We start from the raw sequence: 19,149 nt of genomic DNA on the forward strand, positions 1-19,149 counted from the left end.
TACAGTTTAGATTAGAGATGCATGCCTATAATCGCAGTGTAGTAGGTAGTATTAATCGTCAAAATTTTAGAGAATAGACTGCTATGTAGCATTAACACCCCCCCTCCAATTTTGGTATGTCAGTGGAGGCCTGCATCAATCGATGTTTTAATGCATCTTTAGTGTGTACAGTATTTTATACAAAAAAAATGTCACAAAGTGTATAAAGCATGTGGGAATTATTTTTTTGCATGAATGTTGTATTGTGTGCAGGTAATCCTAGTTCATAGTGTTGTAGCATAGAACATTTCATTATCTCAACTTGGATATGTATATTTTTTCTTCATTACCTGTGATAAATAAACAAATCTAACTGTATTCATGTTTGTGGTCTTAAAGATTCCAGTCCCATAATTTGTTACATTTGCCAAATCTTAGTTGATGTGAATTTTCATTTGCACATAACCGGTAGTATTGTTTGAGTGGATGTTGCAAGTAAGTATGGAAGAGAATTGTTGGAGAGGATGGGAAAGTCTGAGAGAGGAGGGGGATATCACATATTAGAGAGAAGGAAATGGGATATCACAGAAGTAAATCTCATTTCACCAATTAACCATCCACCTCCAGAGGGCAGCAAACAAAGTGAATCAAGTAGAAAAAAAGAATGTTTATTATATTTAATATAAAAAGCAAGTAAAATGTGAACATATTTTATATAAAGTATGAATATGGGCAAAGAATCACTCAAATTTAGAATATTGAGATTTCTCCCCTCAATATTGAATTGTCTTGCTTCTACACATGTTGAGTTTTACCATTTAATTGAATTTCAGTTTACATGATGCATTATGCACTACTTCTTGTACGGATAGATAAAATATTCAACAAAAGACTTCTTTACCCGCCCATCTATGTTGTGTGCGAAATGTACAGCCTGCTCTCTGGTGTTTAAAAACCTGCACTGTTGTACACATCCTAACCCCCCACCCATTTTGTCCTCATTAACATCCGACTCTAAATCTTCATGTGGTGTATGTCGACAACAATGATTTAAAAGTATCACTAAAATCAAATGAATTGCAGGCAGTATTTCTTTTTCTAGTCCAGTAAATTCATAACACCAACAGTCTTTACTTGGGTTTTGTTTCTTGGTCTGTAACTTTTCTGATGTATACAGCATCCTCTGGATGTTCTTGTTCACCAAGTTCATACATGTATGATGATGCTATGGCCAACACTGATCCATCATGGCTACAAACAAATGGAGTGTCAATATTAATAAAACAGATCATCCTTGACTTTTAAAATGATTTATACATGTGGATGATCTGTTCATCAAACCAAGGTAAAAATTTATAGACAAACTACTTTTTCAATATTATATTCAATGAAAAAAGCAAAAAAGTGTCATCAAATCAAAAATTACATGTACCTGGGGTAGTTATAAGATGGGTACTTATGGATGAAAAAATTTATTAGGAAATTCCAATGAATACTAGTTAATTTCTATCAAACAAAGGTTCCTTTGAATTTCCCCAAATATATTTTGTGCCAGATAAAAATAAAGAAAAGTGAATAACGCGTGTTCTAGTCAATAATTAAGTGACACTGCTGAAAGAAAATATTGTAATAAGTTTTTAGGTCCTATTTTAAGTAGTTTAAACTGAGCAAAGAAAAATAAAACCGATATACAAAGAGAGAACAAAAAAAGGCACCATAAACTGCAACCCCCCCCCCCCCCATCAAATCAAAGTATAAGTCATTCATGCGGCATTATAGAACTATTCAAATTCTCTTTGATGGAGCTAAGGGCTATTACCATACTTTTCTTACCTGAATGAGAGCGATGCAATACTGGTAGGATAACGATGGAATTGACATAAACGTTTTTTATTAAAACCGTCCCATATATTGACAAAGCCATCAGAACCACCAGTGGCAAAGGTATTGTGTACACTGTGGAATGATATAGCGTTCACTGGGTAGATCTGCTCCACTCCATCAACCTAAAGTAAACAAACTAGGATGTGAAAACGTACATAGCTTTCACTGAAAATCTTGAAAAATTATTTCACTATGCTTTATCTCTGCCAAAAATAGATTAAATTGCAAGTGAATGCAATGCAACTTGGATGTTTTGCATTAAAAAGACAATAGATGTTAACATTACTACTTTGAACTGTAAGAGACAAAATTCTCACCACATTCAATCAATTCAAGTCAGCAGGAAGATTTAGAAACTTGTATCTGAATGTTTCACTGGGGTCCTTTACAGCGACAATACATTTCACAGAATTACGTCCTCGAAAATATAAATTATCAAATTGTAGTATTTATAGAAGTGAAAATTCAGTGACTCACAGTAAAATGCTAAGCTTACCTTGAGACGATGACATTTAAATGCATATTTCCTTTTCTGTATTTCTGGGCTGGGATCCAGATATTCCACTGCTACCCTGCCTTCAATACTACTCAGAACATAGCCTTGTTTATTGGGAAATGATCGTATACATCTTGTTTGGTATTTCAGACTGGAATCTCTCCTCTGTTGAACATATCCCATGTTTCTCAAATCCCACACAAGGACTTTGCGACCAGATGTGCCCACTATAAGTCTGTCACCACAAACAGCTAATGTGTACACCTACAAGTGAGATTACATGTGAAAAAATATGTATACATGTTGTATCAAGCAAAACTAATGACAATTGTTGAAAATAAATAATATATGTAACATAAAAATTTGTGATGAAATCATTTTTTTTAACAAGACAATTGATTATCACACCAACAATGCTAATGCTAATAAGGAAGTGTGTAAATGACAAAAGCCGGGTTACCACGAAATAAACAAGTGACTTGCGACCTATGCAAGGGTTCCTTTGCTATTAATATTAATGAGCATTTTCAATGACGTCACAGGATTTGATTTGTTTATTTTGCAGTAACACAGGTTTCACCATAAACACACAGTCATGATATTTTATTTCATTGAAAAAATAAATAAACAAAGGACAGTATGCAAGTGTAATCAAAGTGCATCTCTAATACATAAGCACACATAGCCAACACTTTACATTGCTTGGTCAAGGATCACTTACACAAGGACATAAAATGTAGAATTACCCATAACTGTAACAAGGGAAATTACTCAGGCATTTTCTCTGACTCTGCTTTAATTGATTACACGAATTAAAAACATAACACGCAGACATTATGGTTCTTAACATTATAGTATCAAAATATTCACGTTCAAAGTTTTTGAATTTTAAAGAGGAATGAGAATTCTTTCACAAGTAAATTATTATTTGAACCCTAGTAATTACTTTAGACTGGACCTGATAAGGCATAGAATAGATCATGTGCCTATGCAATATAATTCCATCTACATCAAATACAGTAAAGTAGTGTTTTCTGTGTTACAAATATGCTTTACGTTGCATTGGACCTAAATCAAACACCACATGGTGTGACAACACTTTAAATAATTTGTGTTTGGGCAATACAATTTGTAGCCATTGACTTCAACACCCAAAAAAACACCACGGCTCAAATTTGTAATTAACAATAAGAGTGTTGGCACTAAGGATATCAAACTCCAATCAAGCCTTTACACTATATTTATTTACCTTGTCTGGTTGCGAAAATGATCCCGCATTGCATGGAGCTCTGGGATCCCATAGCTTAACAGTCTGATCCCAGCTTCCAGAGACTATAACATTGACTTCTGGACAAAACTCAACACATCGAATGGGAGCATCATGAGAGCCAACATTAGTTTCTGAAAAATATGAACATTCGTCATTTGTCAAGTACATAACTATTGGACATTTACAGAATCATTATAAGTTTGCAATCATTTTATTATTTTAATGAGATAACTATACGCGTCCAACTAAATTCTGATAGTATGTAAATAATATTGTTAATAAAATGCACATTTTTTATAAAAATAATGTGGAAATAAATGATGCAACTAATTTTTCATTTTTATTTACTTTAAAGAGACGTAATATTCCTAATCTAGCACATGGTGAACTTTATTTGAACAATGGTTGTTGCTGAAACTGTTTTTTAACGGCCACAATGTTGATGACCTCCAGCTATGCAATAATTTCCGGCAGCTGCTATAAATACTGGCTATCATTTATTTTCAAATGCTGGATTGATCTAAACATGGACTTCACAAACGGTTGAATCAAACTATGTTCAAACTTCCGTGCCTGAAACAATTTGCATAGACCGGAAATGTGTGGTAAGATATATCAGCAATAACATTGTGGCGATGAAGCGAAACAATGAAATTAGATGAAATAAACTAAGAGCCTTTGCATCTCCACGCTTCTCACCCTCTCTTTCTAAACTGACAGTACACTGTTAAAGTTTCCCTCAATCACAGCACTGACTGTTCGCTACTCGTGTTGATGTAGGTTCAACGGGTTTTAGTTTCTTCTTTTTCATACGCACAACACTGTTATTGTAGAAATCTAAGAGCTGACGGAGGATGCTGTTAAATTTTTTAATGCAAGGAATAATGTTCGCAGACTGTCAGTGTAGATGCAACACAACAGTAAGTTCCAATAGCTGATGGGGCGAAACCTTGCACTATTGTGTTTCCCAGTAATAACTCTTATACCACACGATTTGCTGAGTTCATTGTTTGTGAACTATGATGTTATGTGTCCCATGATATCCTCTGCACTCAAAGAGGTTGTCGCAACTTCACCAATGTTTGTATTCAGCTGTTCAATAAGCTTCAGAAAACGAAAGCACAAATTGCCAATACCGATATCATCAGTAAATCTTTGAGAGTGTGAATTCTTTGAGTTGTTCAGAATTTTGACTGGCATCCATCAACAACTCAAGTTTAACTTTGTCCGATGTTGCTTCACAATCTTTCATGCTGCTCAGACGAAGTCATGTAAATGGAGCCTTGTTCCAAGTTAACCCTAATCCTATACGATATACGATCGAATGGGCATTTGTCATATTTATGGCATAATTTACAGTACATGCCTTCTCCACTTTGATAAATTGCTTATAAAATTATCATCTGGTTTTGATTTCTTTGGCTCTGGTAGCTGGTTTCTTGATTACCAAGCTTTTGTTTCGGTATAACTGTGATAACAATCTACGACAGAGACATGATTATTTCATGAATAACAAAAGCTTTTCTGGAGCAGCGAATATATGCACTTTATCACAAGAAAGCACGAGAGAAGTGATACCTTGATTTTATTTTATACTCTTATGGTGTGAATTTGACTTACTATTTTGACTGAATCAGTCACCCGCTGCATCCGCGTGTAAAATATATGCTTATACATTTACCACGTCGGTGGCTGCTGATTACCAAGGTGTTCACTTGCAAAGATGAAAAACAACGCCGAACTGTGATCATCTGAATGTTTTTTCCAGTGAACAATGAGGTGTTAATTTTGACCTACTGTAAAATACTTTATTTTAGATGAAATTAATTTTGGCTGATAAGACTTTTGAGGTGTTTTGTATGGAATTTATTTTCACTGATTCTTGATGATTTAAGTGTAAAATATAGGAAAAAATGTTTATTCGCTGGATAACCCTTCAGCAAAAATAAAGTAATTTACAATATTGTGTTTATTATCATTTTAATTGTATACCATCTGTGTAGATGGGAACTTCGTATAGTGTTTACAAATCATAACACCTGACCAGTAGGACACTTCCCGGTTGCTGCGTAATTATAATAACTGTCCTGGTCGGCAGCATCGGCCACCGCCAACCAGTGTGCTGAGATCAATGTGTACAGCATATACATGTATGTATGACCCATGAGACAAGTTTTGGGTGCGTGTCAACAGAGATATGCACTTCTAGGCAGATACTAATTCAGATACAGTATTTTAGGGGTGATCTCGTATTCAAACATGCGGGTCAAACCTACGAAAACCCAAACCGTCCGAACAAAACCCAGTTTTGCGGTTTGGAAGTTTAAACAATAGACATTGCGGTTCAGGACGACCGCACGAATTTGCATAAAAACTGCGGTTTGAACTGATCTCATTCACACCTCATTCAAGCTGTTGTTTATTTTTAGGATTGACAGAGTTAAACTCAGTTTATATTGCTTTTTGAATGCTAGATAGTTGTCTCTAAAATGTGTTGATTTATTGGTGTACAGTAGTCATTTTACCGTGTGTCTTGCCTATAAAAAAACACTCTTTCATATATGGGTGAACAGCGTGCTGAATAAATTGTTTTGTTTTGATAAACTGTTATGCTCGAGTCGCAAATTGAGCAGAGGAAGTGAATCAGACTTTTCATTGGGCTGGACAATTGATATGTGTCTCTGACAGCTAATAAGTATCAGAAGAAGAACATTTGTTGATACAAAGTCGTACTTGAGACTTACTCTACTGTGTTCAAGCATAAGTCTATGGTTCAAGCCTTTACTACTGTTGCGCGTTCAATTTTCAAACAGTTCTTTCAGGAGTGCGGCATCGCAAAATCCGGAAAAACAAATGCAGCGTATGCCATGAAAATTTATTTCGATTTGCTGCACATGGGTTATTTGCAGTTTTATTCAATTGCCAGCGACACGAAGTATCAAAAGAGAAAATTAAATTAAACAAGTCATTGAAAATGACACAGTCCTCGTTAAGTTCTCTTTGTGCTCATCATATTAAAGCAGAGGGGTTGTCGCGAGCGTGTCCTTGAAACTTGAGTTCCAAGTGGCGTATACAACAGATTGTTTATTTACATCAAAACACGTGTTTCGTGTCGTAGTAATATGGCCAAAATAAAAACAGCCGTTATTCAGCCATCTTTGATCTGATTATGAAACACACTGATATGTATGATGTATGTGCCAAATACGAATGAAAATGGTACATAAATTGTGGAAATATAGTAGTAAGGCCAAAAAGTCAGATGGCTGTCAATCGGCCATCCTTGACCAGATTTTGAAACAAATTGTCATGGACATGCATCCTAACATGTATAAAGCACATGTATGTGCCAAATTTGAATGAAAACTGACAGAGCACGTCCAAAATACCTCATAAAAAAATAAAAACAAGATGCCTGCCAGTCGACCATCTTTGATCCAATTGTGAAATAAATCGTCATGGACATGTATCCTAACATGTATAATCTATGTACCAAGTTTGAATGAAAACTGACAAAGCATGTCCAAAATACAACATTTTCAAAAAACAAGATGGCTGCCAGTCGGCCATTTTGAATCGAATCGCTAAACCACTGCATGTGCATATGTCCCACATAAAGTACTAGGCATATGCAAAGAATGAACGAAATCGGTCCAACGGATTCTGAGATATGACTCCGAACGGACGAACGGACACACGGACAGAGACCGAATTATACGTCCCCGTTTTCGGACTTCGTCCGAACGGGGACTAATTAAATGGACTCGCGCTGATTATTTAAGGCTATTCATCTGCAGACAAGACTGCTTATAAAAAACGAACCCTAACCTCTGAAAATACCTTATTCATAGAGTGCCTTGTACCTAAGACCGTCGCCCAAGGCGACACAGTGCACGTTACAATATCGCAATTGATGCATGCTGGGTGACAAGGAGAAATTCTGATTGAGGTAACCAAGATGGCTGCGTTGAGTGCATAATTTTCTGTGATGTTTAAAAACAACACCTCGCTGCCTACTTCGCCCACAGTCCCTCAAGGCACTGTGCTTCGATGTATTTTCTAAAATAATCGTTTATTTTTAATTAACCAGGGGTTCGAAATGTGTGCATTTTGTCACAGAAAAGTAAGATATCGGCAGCAGTAAATACCCGTAATTTCCCTGCAATGCCGTCAGCTGACAATGTTACGGTGGTCGTAGCGCCGGAGTCGTAGCGTTAGCCCCGACTTTAGTTTTGACACAGTGATAGAGGGACTGTGGTTTTCAGATGCCTTCGTAGAAAACAATGTTGCCATTATCGATTTAATACTTTCATCATATTTTGATAACTCGCAGTCTCACAGACTTTACAAACTTAACCAAAAAATGTGTTCTATGAATTTATGAACTAACATGGGCACAAAACTGATCGTACTTGTTGCAGACAAAATGTATCAGTTCGCTCTATGGATAAACATATTTTACTGACTATGCCAAATATATATATAACGTAAGTAATTTATCCTAAGAAGCTGCTCATTAAAATTCTAGTGCATCTTTTCCCTGTTCTGTTTCAAACATTAATTCACCATATATATCACAATAGAGAGGGTCTATGGTATCACTTGATTCACATTTAATGACAAAATATAACAAACCATCACGTCTGTTATGAATTCCAGATAAATTGAATAACAATAACAATTGTATTGACTTGTATCAAAATGTAAGTTGTGGGAAACTGATTATTATTACCAATCACAGAAATAAATAAATATAATTTTCATCACACTTATAAATGACATGATGTAAATCGATTTGTGAAACAAATGCAAGTTTGTTTTTTATTAGCATTTACATGTACAAGACTTGCAAAGAAAAAAAATCGCTGCTGTAATTCTTAACACTTCAAAATATAACACTCAGTATGAACATGGAGCTCCATACAATGTAGTATACATCTTATTTTTTTTCCTACTGAAACCAGGCTGAAATAGTATTGTAAGAAAAACCTAGGTTTCCCTAGGTCTGTCTTCTTTGTTCTCTGTTGTTTGTTTTCAGTGGGGGCGTTAATGGGCAGTTAATCCGGAGGTTAGGTTCAAACCTACTACTAATTTGCATATTGTAGGTGTAGTAGGGTCTGGAAAGGGCAGGTCAGGTTAACCCAGGTTTGACCCAGGTGTTTGAATATGAGCTCACCCCTTAATGTATTAGCTTTAGTTTTGTTTCAAACATGTTTAGTAATACCTACCTGTGTTAGAATTAAGGTCAAACATTTTCAAGTTGCGATCAAAGCCACCACTGTAGGTGTGAGTCTGGTCCTGAAAAACAAATAACTGTTTGTAATTTCCACATTTTTCATTTCTGATACATGTACCCTGTTAAACAACACACACCAATCATGCACATGTACATGGATTGGTCCCGGATATGTCAACATAATAGTTGTGAAGCCAGTGTAGTTTTGAGTTTAGATACAAGGACAAGAGTGATTCAATGTTAATGGCATAAATCGAAGCAATGAGCCAGAAAGAAACTGAAGACCTGATTCCATTTTGATAAAGCACATTATTTTACAGGTACGACAATCTGACGGGATATGGGAGATCTCTTCTGCATGTAAAAGTGAATAATCTGTAAATGAACTTACATGAAAACAGCAATCTAAAACAGGCTCAGGGTGAGTATATTTTGTGCGCATAATGTTGGCATTGATGTCATATAACCTCACTGATGAATCCCAAGATGATACCAGTAAGAACTGTGAAGTATTGGGACCAAACTTAACAGCCGAGATGCCATCGTCAGGACACTGGCTCAGTTTATACTCATTTGGTTCAGGCATGATTCAAATCTGTAAATAAAGAACGATTGTATGGAATGAATGTACCGTACTTATCCGGGTAAGAGTCCATGCCTGGACAAACGCCCACCCCCCACTTTTGACACAATAAAGAAGTTGAAGTCATATCCGGGCACATGTCTTTTTCTACAAAAAACAAAAAAAAAACTATTTTCTATTCGTTGACTGTGGTTGTATTAATAGTTGACTTTCTTGAAGTCTGTCTGTGATACTTATAAAAATTGTTAATTGCGTAAAACAAGGAGTGAACGCAAAATAGCTGTGACAGCTTTCTGCCTTCAGGGCAGCGCGTTCACTGCTGATTTTTTTCAGAATCATAACAGTCAGCAAGTCTATAAAAATAAATATTAAAGCAGAAACGGTAGTTCTCTTTTTGAAATATGTCGTGGCCGTTTGGTTTGTGCTTCCTTAGAAACGATTCAAGCAAATCGTATAAGAAGAGGCCAGAAGAGCCGCTAAGCAAGTGTCGCACTTGTTCGGCTTTAGCGTCGTCGACAATGAAAACAATGTTGCAGTATTGTAGCAACCCGTACCGAGGAGAAAGGTTGAAATCACGTTATTTTGTTTCTAAATATTTTGTAGCAGCTTGCGAATCCATAACTGGGGCCAGCAATTTTGCAATGTCACGCCGAAGACTGCCAACTTTTTTTACCATCTTTTATCACCGCTATTGCATTTCTGTCATGAAAAATATTCTTCTGTCGTTGGATAAAAAAAAAACTTCCTATTTCAAGTCCACCGCGATATCCATATAGCGAGACATTCCAACCACCGGAACTTGCTGAATGATATTACTTTCACCGTGATTAATAAGCGTAGAGTCTGATAAGAAAGCAATGTCACGATTTGACCTTTATGATGAAATACTAGTAGTGATGTCATTCTTAGCTAATCAAGTAAAGCAGATGCATAAACAGTGTTCTCCCCAGACTTCATGTCAAGCATCACGGCCAATTTGCATAACAATGCATCTAATTTGCATAATTTTTATTTGCATAATAATCAGTTTTTCCCAACAAATATTGTCAATCTACAATTAATTAAAGACAAGATATTTTTATATCTGATAAATTTTATATCATTTTACTGCATTGTATTTTTTGTTTTTGTATCAAGTCAAATAAAGTTTGAAATGGAACATCATAAAAAGGAAAAAAAAATTGAAAAACTTGTGTTATAGCTAGTCGGTGAATATACTGTTATCCATGGATGTAACTGGTTCATCATTGTGTATAAGTTTTAGTGCCCATGTCACTGTCGGTTCATATAAACGTCGGGGAAAACATTTTTTGGTTAAATATATAAAGTCGGCAAGATATCGAAATGTGTTGAAATTAATAAATCAATAATTAAAAAAAAATTCTACAATGGCAGTTCGGCGATTTTTCATTGCAATATACCTTGTGAGTACAACGCTACGATCACCGCAACATTGTCAGCTGACGGCATTGCGTTGGACGGGTATTCACCGCTGCTATTGCGATCATCGGTATCTGACTTTTTGGTGTGAAATACACAAATTGTTTATTAAAACGATTCATTGATGATTATCATAAGCATTACATCTAAATTGCCAACGAGATGTTGTTTTTAAACATCGCGGAAAATCATGCATTCTGCGCCGCCATCTTTGTTACCTCGATCAGAACCCCTGATAGCCCAGCATGCATCGGTCACAATGTTGCAACGTGCATTATGTCGCCTTAGGGCGGCGTTTTTCTGTACTAAGGTACCCTATGAATGGGGTATTTCCAGAGGTCAGAGTTTGCTTTTTCTCAACCCGTCTCGTCTGCTGTTGAATTATTTACACTTTTCTTTCCAATGCGACTTAATTTCACTTGTTCTTTTTTTAATTTTGGAGTAAATAATGTCACCAGCGATTGAGTGATAACAAATCAGAGTGCAGCAAATCGGGGTTGATCTTCCCGACGTACGCCGTGACTTGTTTTGTCACATTGTTGCCGTTGCGTGCAATGGGCAAATTATTGCTACTCTAGTTATTATTTTTTTGATTTGGAGGCTCTGCACCTTTGAAAGACTTCGCAACATATTGCAGACTTCCGTTTTTATCACTGTCTTTGTATGGCTAACAAAAGCGGGATTACCTAAATTGATCAATACATGTTATTGTTTTAAATACGTGCAAGACGAGACTGACACTTGTAAACAAAAACATAAGCATCACGGCTGAGTGACCAAGCGTCACGGACAAAGGGCAAGCATCACGACCGAGTGTCCAAGCGTCACGGTACCGTGTCGCTTCAGAGGCCTGGGGAGAACACTGATAAAGGTCAAAGATGATTGCTAGACTGTAAACAAAAGCATCGTGTGCCATCGCAGCTGAGCGACCCCATTTTTCTTGTCTCTTTATTATGATTAGACATGAATGAAAAGTGCCAAGCTAACATACTACGAAATCCGTGGATTAAAAGTGTTAAGTCCAAATTGTGTGGGACGATATAGACGAACTTCAGGAATAAGTTGTAGGGATTTTGTTCGACGGCTACAGTGACGCCGACTTGGACATTTGGAGGGTTTTGAGTTTGACGAAGATGGCAAAGAACGTACAAATAAAGATCTGAGATATGTTTTCAAACAGCTATGAATTTTTATAATTTTTACTGTGTAAATTTGTAAATTAATATTGATCTTGCATGACGGTTGATTCGTAATTTGTCGAGACCGGAAATCATTTTACGCAGTTTAACCCCTGACATTTTCATTCATTTTGAGTTCATGCGTATTGGGCGTGTTTGTCGGCGGGAAAATCCTAATTCAAATGATTTCTCGCTGTTGATTTTTATTATTTCTGATTTATGTCACATTATAAGCAATACATTATTTTTGTTTTACTTCTAGTGTTGCACAGTGTTCATTTATTTCTGTTGCATGTTTTCATTTGCCGTTCTATCCCCTGCCGCAGTTCGATCTGCCTGTTGTCAAGTTTCGCGAATTTTCGATTTTTTTGCCGGGGATCTCCTGGCAAACGCCCACCCCTTCTTTTTGGCAATTTTCCATGTTCAAGACCCTGGGCTTATACCCGGATAAATACGGTATATGTAACAGAGCAAGATTACCGTATATTTATTATTAAGTACTGCAAAATCTGCATTAGAAGTCATTGCTTCTATTAAAAAGTTACAATGCAACAGAAGGGATGGGGCTTGTATTAGAGCATCTAGACAACATGAGAAATGTTGAATTTTTGGTTCTCAATTGTTGGAAAAAAAAGGTGCAGCTTCTATTAGGCTCATACCAGGGTAATAAGTATTTACCCTAGTATTATAATCAATATAATCAAATGAAATTAAACAATACCGCAATTATACTGTATGTATACAAGATATACCTGGTACACATGTTCATGGTAAAATATACAACATTGTTTAGTAACAGTTACAAATTATGATAAAAAGCTGAACATTATTATTGTCCATGAAGACAATCCAATGAACAAAAAGAAAAAATGAAAGCTGTAAACAGCATAACAGGGGATAACGTCTTTCTTGGTACTTATATGCTACAAGCCAAATTTCAGATAAATATGGTTAGTGGTTCTGAAGTAGGTAGCTCCCCAAAAAAAAATGATTGAAGAAGAAGAAAATCTAGATAACAAAAATAACTTCAAAATTGTTATTGAAGTTGTACTACATGTACAACTTCAATAACAATTTTGAAGTTACTTTTGTGAAAACTGAAATGAAAACTGAGAAACGCACGAAAATATACTACAAAAATTGTTAGGAATATGCTAAAAATAATTTTCTAAAACCAAGGCTACAATGAGCTACTGGGCGTCCAAACAATACACAAAACTAACAAACCCAAAAGTTGGACCTGATCATAAACCTAAATCCATATCTTCGTATGACAAACATTATCAGTGAAATCCTGCTTTTTTGCATTGTTGTGCTATACTGCAGTCTCACATGTTATCAGTAATTTCAATAGTTCCATAATGTCATGCCGAGTCAATAGAAATCATGGGACTTTAAAGTGCCTGTGAAATGGCTGCTATTTTCACGCCTAAAATTATCATTTGATATATAAATATTAATAATTTTTATGTTTCTAAGCATGAATTATTTTTTTTAAGTGAAAAAATGTGTTTTAAACTCAGTCTACGGCAACTTTATTTTTGTGTATTTTAAAACGAGGCTCCTCATTAGCTTCTCATTTGCATACAGAAATTCCCCTTGTGACGTCAGAAGGGGAAGTCGCATGGCAGCTTGCATTGCCGATACGTGTAAATAAGGCAAATTTCTTGTGCAGTTTTCTCGTCTTTGACTAAATTGTCACTTATGTACTTGTTCGTCGAGGAAGAATGGATCATAATGAACACATAGTATCAATTTTTGTTGCATGGGGTTGAGTTAGATGCAAAATATGTCTGTTCTGGTGTAGCTGGTAACCGTGATCGTCACCGACACCGGCGCACGTTTGTACACTGTCGCTGAACAAAAATAGAATTTGACGTCAGAATTATCTTGTTATTTAGCAGGTTACTAGGCACGTCACTGCACTGTTTTATTTCATCGATCGTCTGAGTAAAACTTTCAAAATTAAAAGAAAAGAGAACATATTCTGACATTCTAAACATTAGACTATAGTGATCACTATAAAATAATTAAAAAAACGACAGCCGCGTGAAAATAAATTGACTTTTTGTTGAAATAGGTGAACGTGCCGGGTCAGGACGAGGGCAAGTGCGTTAAAAGCGGCGTTTAATTGGATAACAAAAATAATCGAGATCGGCACACATACAGATAAATTCAGAGTGGATTCGAGTTAGCGTGATCCATGGCGTGATTGTCATAATTATAATAATTCTTATTTCATAAATTATTACGCAGATCAAGCTGCAAGCATGGAGGTAAAAAAAGAACAGAGGTGTGAATTCGACATTCAACACCAATCACCAAACAATTCAGAAACTTTTAGCCTTCGAAAATGAAAACAATTAGAAGTGTGTAAGGGCTGTGTAATTTCCTGTTTGTCCGACGCTTCGTTTTCGTGTCACTGCCAAAATTATTGCTACCTTTTACCTAACAGGGACTAAACGATAAAACGATAATCACGATCGCAAAAAAAGTCAACTCATTTGAAACACTTGCCGGACGTCTCTTTCTCTCTTTTAAAATCCGCCTCGGTGATCATGGGCTGGTCCAGAATCTATTTCTTTCAAAAGTGTTGCGCCAGGTTTACGTTAAGTGGCTTTCGTCCACTGATGTCGCACCTTCGGATCGATTAGAAACGTGTGAATACATACACTATGACTATACGTTTCACTGCAACTACCCACAACACAACACAACAACTAAAAAATCTCTCTCAAAAAAAAAAAAAATCAAAGAAAGCTTAGAAAGAACTCCCATGTGCTGAGAGTATTGGAGACACATTAAATATAATTCGAAATTACTTAGCTGAAAACTAATTATGCAAATCAGAAAATTAATATGACCAGATTTGAGTGTAAAACTAATGAGGTCTGCGCAATGTAACAGAAAATCTATGTCTCCAAGTTTAATTGAAATGTGATTAGAACCAAAAAATTATGAATTATTATGCTTATTAGGGAATTAATATGAACAGATTTTTACCCCAAACTAATTAGGTTTGTACATTGTCCTAGAGCATCTTTGTACTAAGTATCATTGAAATGGAATAATTAGTACCGTGAAAACTCCAAAATTTCGACCCCTCTAAAAATTCGATCGCCTATTTGTTTGCCGGGTTTCGGTGTTTTATTTACCTCCAAATTTTCGACTCCACTAAAAATTGCCGACTCATTCTTATTCGAAAATTGCGACCAGTTTTAGTTTTCTCCCAAACGAAAAAAAAAACCCGATGTGAGCGTTCAAACGGGACCTTCCTCGAAGGCATGAATCCGGGTTTCTGATTGACTGAGAGATTTTTATTTTATTGGTAATGCAAATTAGGTAATTAATATGCACAATTATTTACCCTAAAACTAATCAGGTCTCTGCATAGTCCTAAAGGATCTATGTACCAAGTTTCATTGAAATGCGATGATTAGTACTTGAGATACCCATGGAAAAGCTGAAAATTAACTAATTATGCAAATTAGGTGATTAATATGCACAAATATTTATCGAAAACAATCAATCTCTGCATAGTCCTTGAGTATGTAAGTACCAAGTTTCATTGAAATGTAATGCTAACTACTTATATCAAATGCTGAAAATTAATTAATTATGCAAATTGGTAATTAATATGTACTGATATTACCATAAAAACTATCAGGTCTGTGCAGTGTCGTATGACATCTATGTACCAAGTTTCATTAAAATGTGATGATTAGTACTTGAGATATCAGTGGAAAAACCGAAAATTGACTAATCATTATGCAAATTAGGTAATTAGTATCCACGGATTATTTCCAAAAACTAATCAAAACCTAGCATTAGTTCAGAGCATCTATGTACCAAGTTTCATCAAAATCCAATGAGTGGTTGTTTAGATATCAGTGGAACAGTCATGGAACCACTAAAAAATAGCTAATTATCATGCAAATTAGGTAATTAATATGCACGGATTTTTACCAAAAATTAATCAAATCTGCGCATATGTTCAGAGCATCTATGTACCAAGTTTCATCAGAATCCAATGAGTGGTTCTTTAGATATCAGTGGAACAGTCATAGAACAGCTAAAAATTAGCTAATTATCATGCAAATTAGATAATTAACGAGCATGGATTTTTACCAAAACCTAATCAAATCTGCGCATTGGCCCAGAGCATCTATGCACCAAGTTTCATCAAAAACCGATGTATGGTTCTTGAGATAGCAGTGGAACAGTCGGACACACATACACACATACACACACACATACACACATACCCACATACACACATACACACATACACACATACACACATACAGACACACTAACTGCAAAGACTCCCATTTTGTGCTTCGCACATGGGAGTCAAAAAAAAATTAGACAAAAAAAGGAGAAAAAACGCCGACCGAAAAATGTATATCGTTTAAAACTATACTGAATGACCAGTGTTCCTACGGCTCGGGGGTATGACTTCCTCTCACATTTTTGTCATTTGGTGGCGCACTTTCGGTGAGAGTCGGAAATCCGGAAACAGTCGACCGTTTCAGGATAGGTGGGCGTGGCTACAACATGAGAAATATCCCAAATTTACTTGGATACGAGTAATCATTTTCAGCAAAAAAATCAATAACTGCCCATTTCAGTGGGACACAGATCTAAAATAGGAAACGTGAGGGTGGGCATTGCACAGGCACTTTAACATCCCATAAAATTAGCAGGAAAACTGTGTAAAAGTCTAAAATTTTAAATGGCAGTGTTGAGTTTATGACGTCTTGAAATTGATACAATTTTTGGAAAGTTCCATAAGCCTATCCCAACCCTTACATTCCATCCCCCAATGTAATTAAATTTTATAGGCCCCTCCAAAAAACTAGGTGTCCTGAAGAGGGGAATATACAATTAAACTGGGAGAAGGGAACTGGAGGGACAGACTCAGGAATTAAAGTTATGGCCGAGGAGCCCTAACAAATATTAATAGGGAAGAATGTGAAAGAACTATTGAACAAATAAATCCAGCATTCACAGTTCTTCATGCACTACGGTTTATCAGATTTTTGTTTAAACAAGGGAACGGGCACAGTGCCCTCATGTCATGGCCATGCACCCCCTCACCCTGGGGAGCAGGTCCTCTGGCAACCAAAAAATTCTGATTGACCAGGGATCACATGTGGCCACAGTCTTCAACTGTGACCTATCTGATAGTAATTTTGGCCCCAAGGAAGAAATAGAATGCTCCATTTTAACTTAGAATTATCAAAAACTCTACACCCTGGTAGGGAGAACTATCTCCCCCACTTGGTGGCGCCGCTGAATTGCAGTTTTTTTCTAGAAAAACCCCTGGTTTATTATAGGTCAGTCCATTTTTTAGTGAAACTATACACTGCTTAGCTGTGATTGCTCACCAGGCAAATATAAATATAAACATGGGGTTGTGCTTTGCACTGTAGTTGTCTCTCGGGATCAAGTTTTAAATCAACTTTGAATAAATGATAAAAGAATGAATGAAAAGTTAAGAAGAACAAAGTTATTTTATATTTTCGCCTTATGAGGGCGACAACATCGCCGAGTAACGAGCCATCAATCAATGCAAAGTTGTTTCACCGGCAGGAAAATCACAGTCACTTGGGGGCTGAAAATCAATAAATACTAATTTTCAATAAAAATCATCCGCTATACGTATATAAATAAACAAGTTGTGAAACACGGCACCGAGTAAATCGACACCCTGTCGGTTTCAAATGTCGATTTTTTACCTTAAAATGCGAAACAAAAAGTGCAGAGGGGGTCAGGTGTTAGGTTAATAACCATTGTTCATAATCGCTAACTTGGTTTTATTCAAAACGGCACAAATCGCGAGTTTTTTGGTGATATCCGACAATTTCATGATCGAAAATGGCCAGCAGCCAGAATCAAGGGGGATTCGCGCAGAGTTATGGGTAAATCAAGTGCGCATACTCATTTTCAGCCAATCAGGCGTGCCGTAACAGCGAGTATTTCCTTGATTTACCCAGAACTCTATGCGAATCCCCCTTGATTCTGGCTGCTGGCCATTTTCGTTCATGAAATCGTCGGATATCATCAGAAAACGCGGGATTTGTGCAGTTTTGAATAAAACCAAGTTAGCAATTATGAACAATGGTTATTAACGTAACACCTGATCCCCTCTAAAATTTTTGTTTCGCATTTTAAGGTAAGAAATCGACATTTGAAACCGACAGGGTGTCGATTTACTCGGTGCCGTGTTTCACAACTTGTTTATTTATATACGTATAGCGGATGATTTTTATTGAAAATTAGTATTTATTGATTTTCAGCCCCCAAGTGACTGTGAGGAAAATGTAGGTTTTGAGATTCCAAATTCCAAAACAACTCGAATCCTAAAAAGCGTCTGCCCGCAGCCTCAATGGGAGCTTGAAGTCCGGACTTGAAATTGAAAGAGTTTCACATGCTTCATTCTCGCATTATTTCATTGTCGTGGTCACCGTCCCTCAATTTGAGGGACGGTGTCGTGGTTCAAGCAAAATCCCGCATTATCGCGCGAACCAGTGTTTTCAAGTGATCATCGGAGATAAGAACATATTTTCGTAACGTACCTTAAATACTGTAACTTCAATCTTTTCTTAGTATTGACACAGAAAACAAGACAAATATCAGGGAAACGCTAACGTTCCCGGTTTGTTTTGAAATCAAAGATGGCCGACTCTCGCGTCTACTCTTTAGTCTCACATGGTACGTGATTTAAAATAGATCGGAAACATACATTATATTACATTCAAAACGAAATAATATTTCGAATATTTTAACAGCATGTAGACGTTATCCACTCACACGATAAAACCAAGTTACAAAATATATGTATATGAGAAAGTGAAACTTAAGTTATGGTCACGTGACAAAAAACAGTCTAGGCCTATTCAGTGTGTAGGTTAAAAATCAGTATCTATATTTAGGATAATCCAAAACAAATATCAAATTGTTGGATAGCAAAATTTTCCTTATTGTATTTTCAATTATTCTATCATGTTTACATCGTAAAAAAACTTAAAACTTCCACCTTCAGATATTCGTTTCAAACTATAACGTTCAGTATCCCTA

General features: G+C 36.2%; 1 protein-coding gene across 1 annotated transcript; it reads right to left on the reverse strand.

Moving 5' to 3' along the window:
- Window positions 1-626: 626 nt before the first annotated feature.
- On the reverse strand, window positions 627-18,892 carry LOC100367995 (mitotic checkpoint protein BUB3-like). Its single transcript, XM_002738141.1, has 7 exons — window positions 18,648-18,892; window positions 9,257-9,460; window positions 8,858-8,927; window positions 3,609-3,760; window positions 2,360-2,623; window positions 1,813-1,985; window positions 627-1,230 (listed from the first exon to the last, which is right to left on the reverse strand). Exons 2-7 carry the CDS (start codon window positions 9,449-9,451, stop codon window positions 1,110-1,112), a joined length of 975 nt encoding a protein of 324 aa, XP_002738187.1. The 5' UTR covers window positions 9,452-9,460; window positions 18,648-18,892; the 3' UTR covers window positions 627-1,109.
- Window positions 18,893-19,149: the final 257 nt, after the last annotated feature.

This window comes from Saccoglossus kowalevskii, chromosome 10 (genome assembly GCF_978046115.1).
Source record: "Saccoglossus kowalevskii chromosome 10, keSacKowa6.1, whole genome shotgun sequence".
NCBI classification, from domain to species: Eukaryota; Metazoa; Hemichordata; class Enteropneusta; family Harrimaniidae; genus Saccoglossus; species Saccoglossus kowalevskii.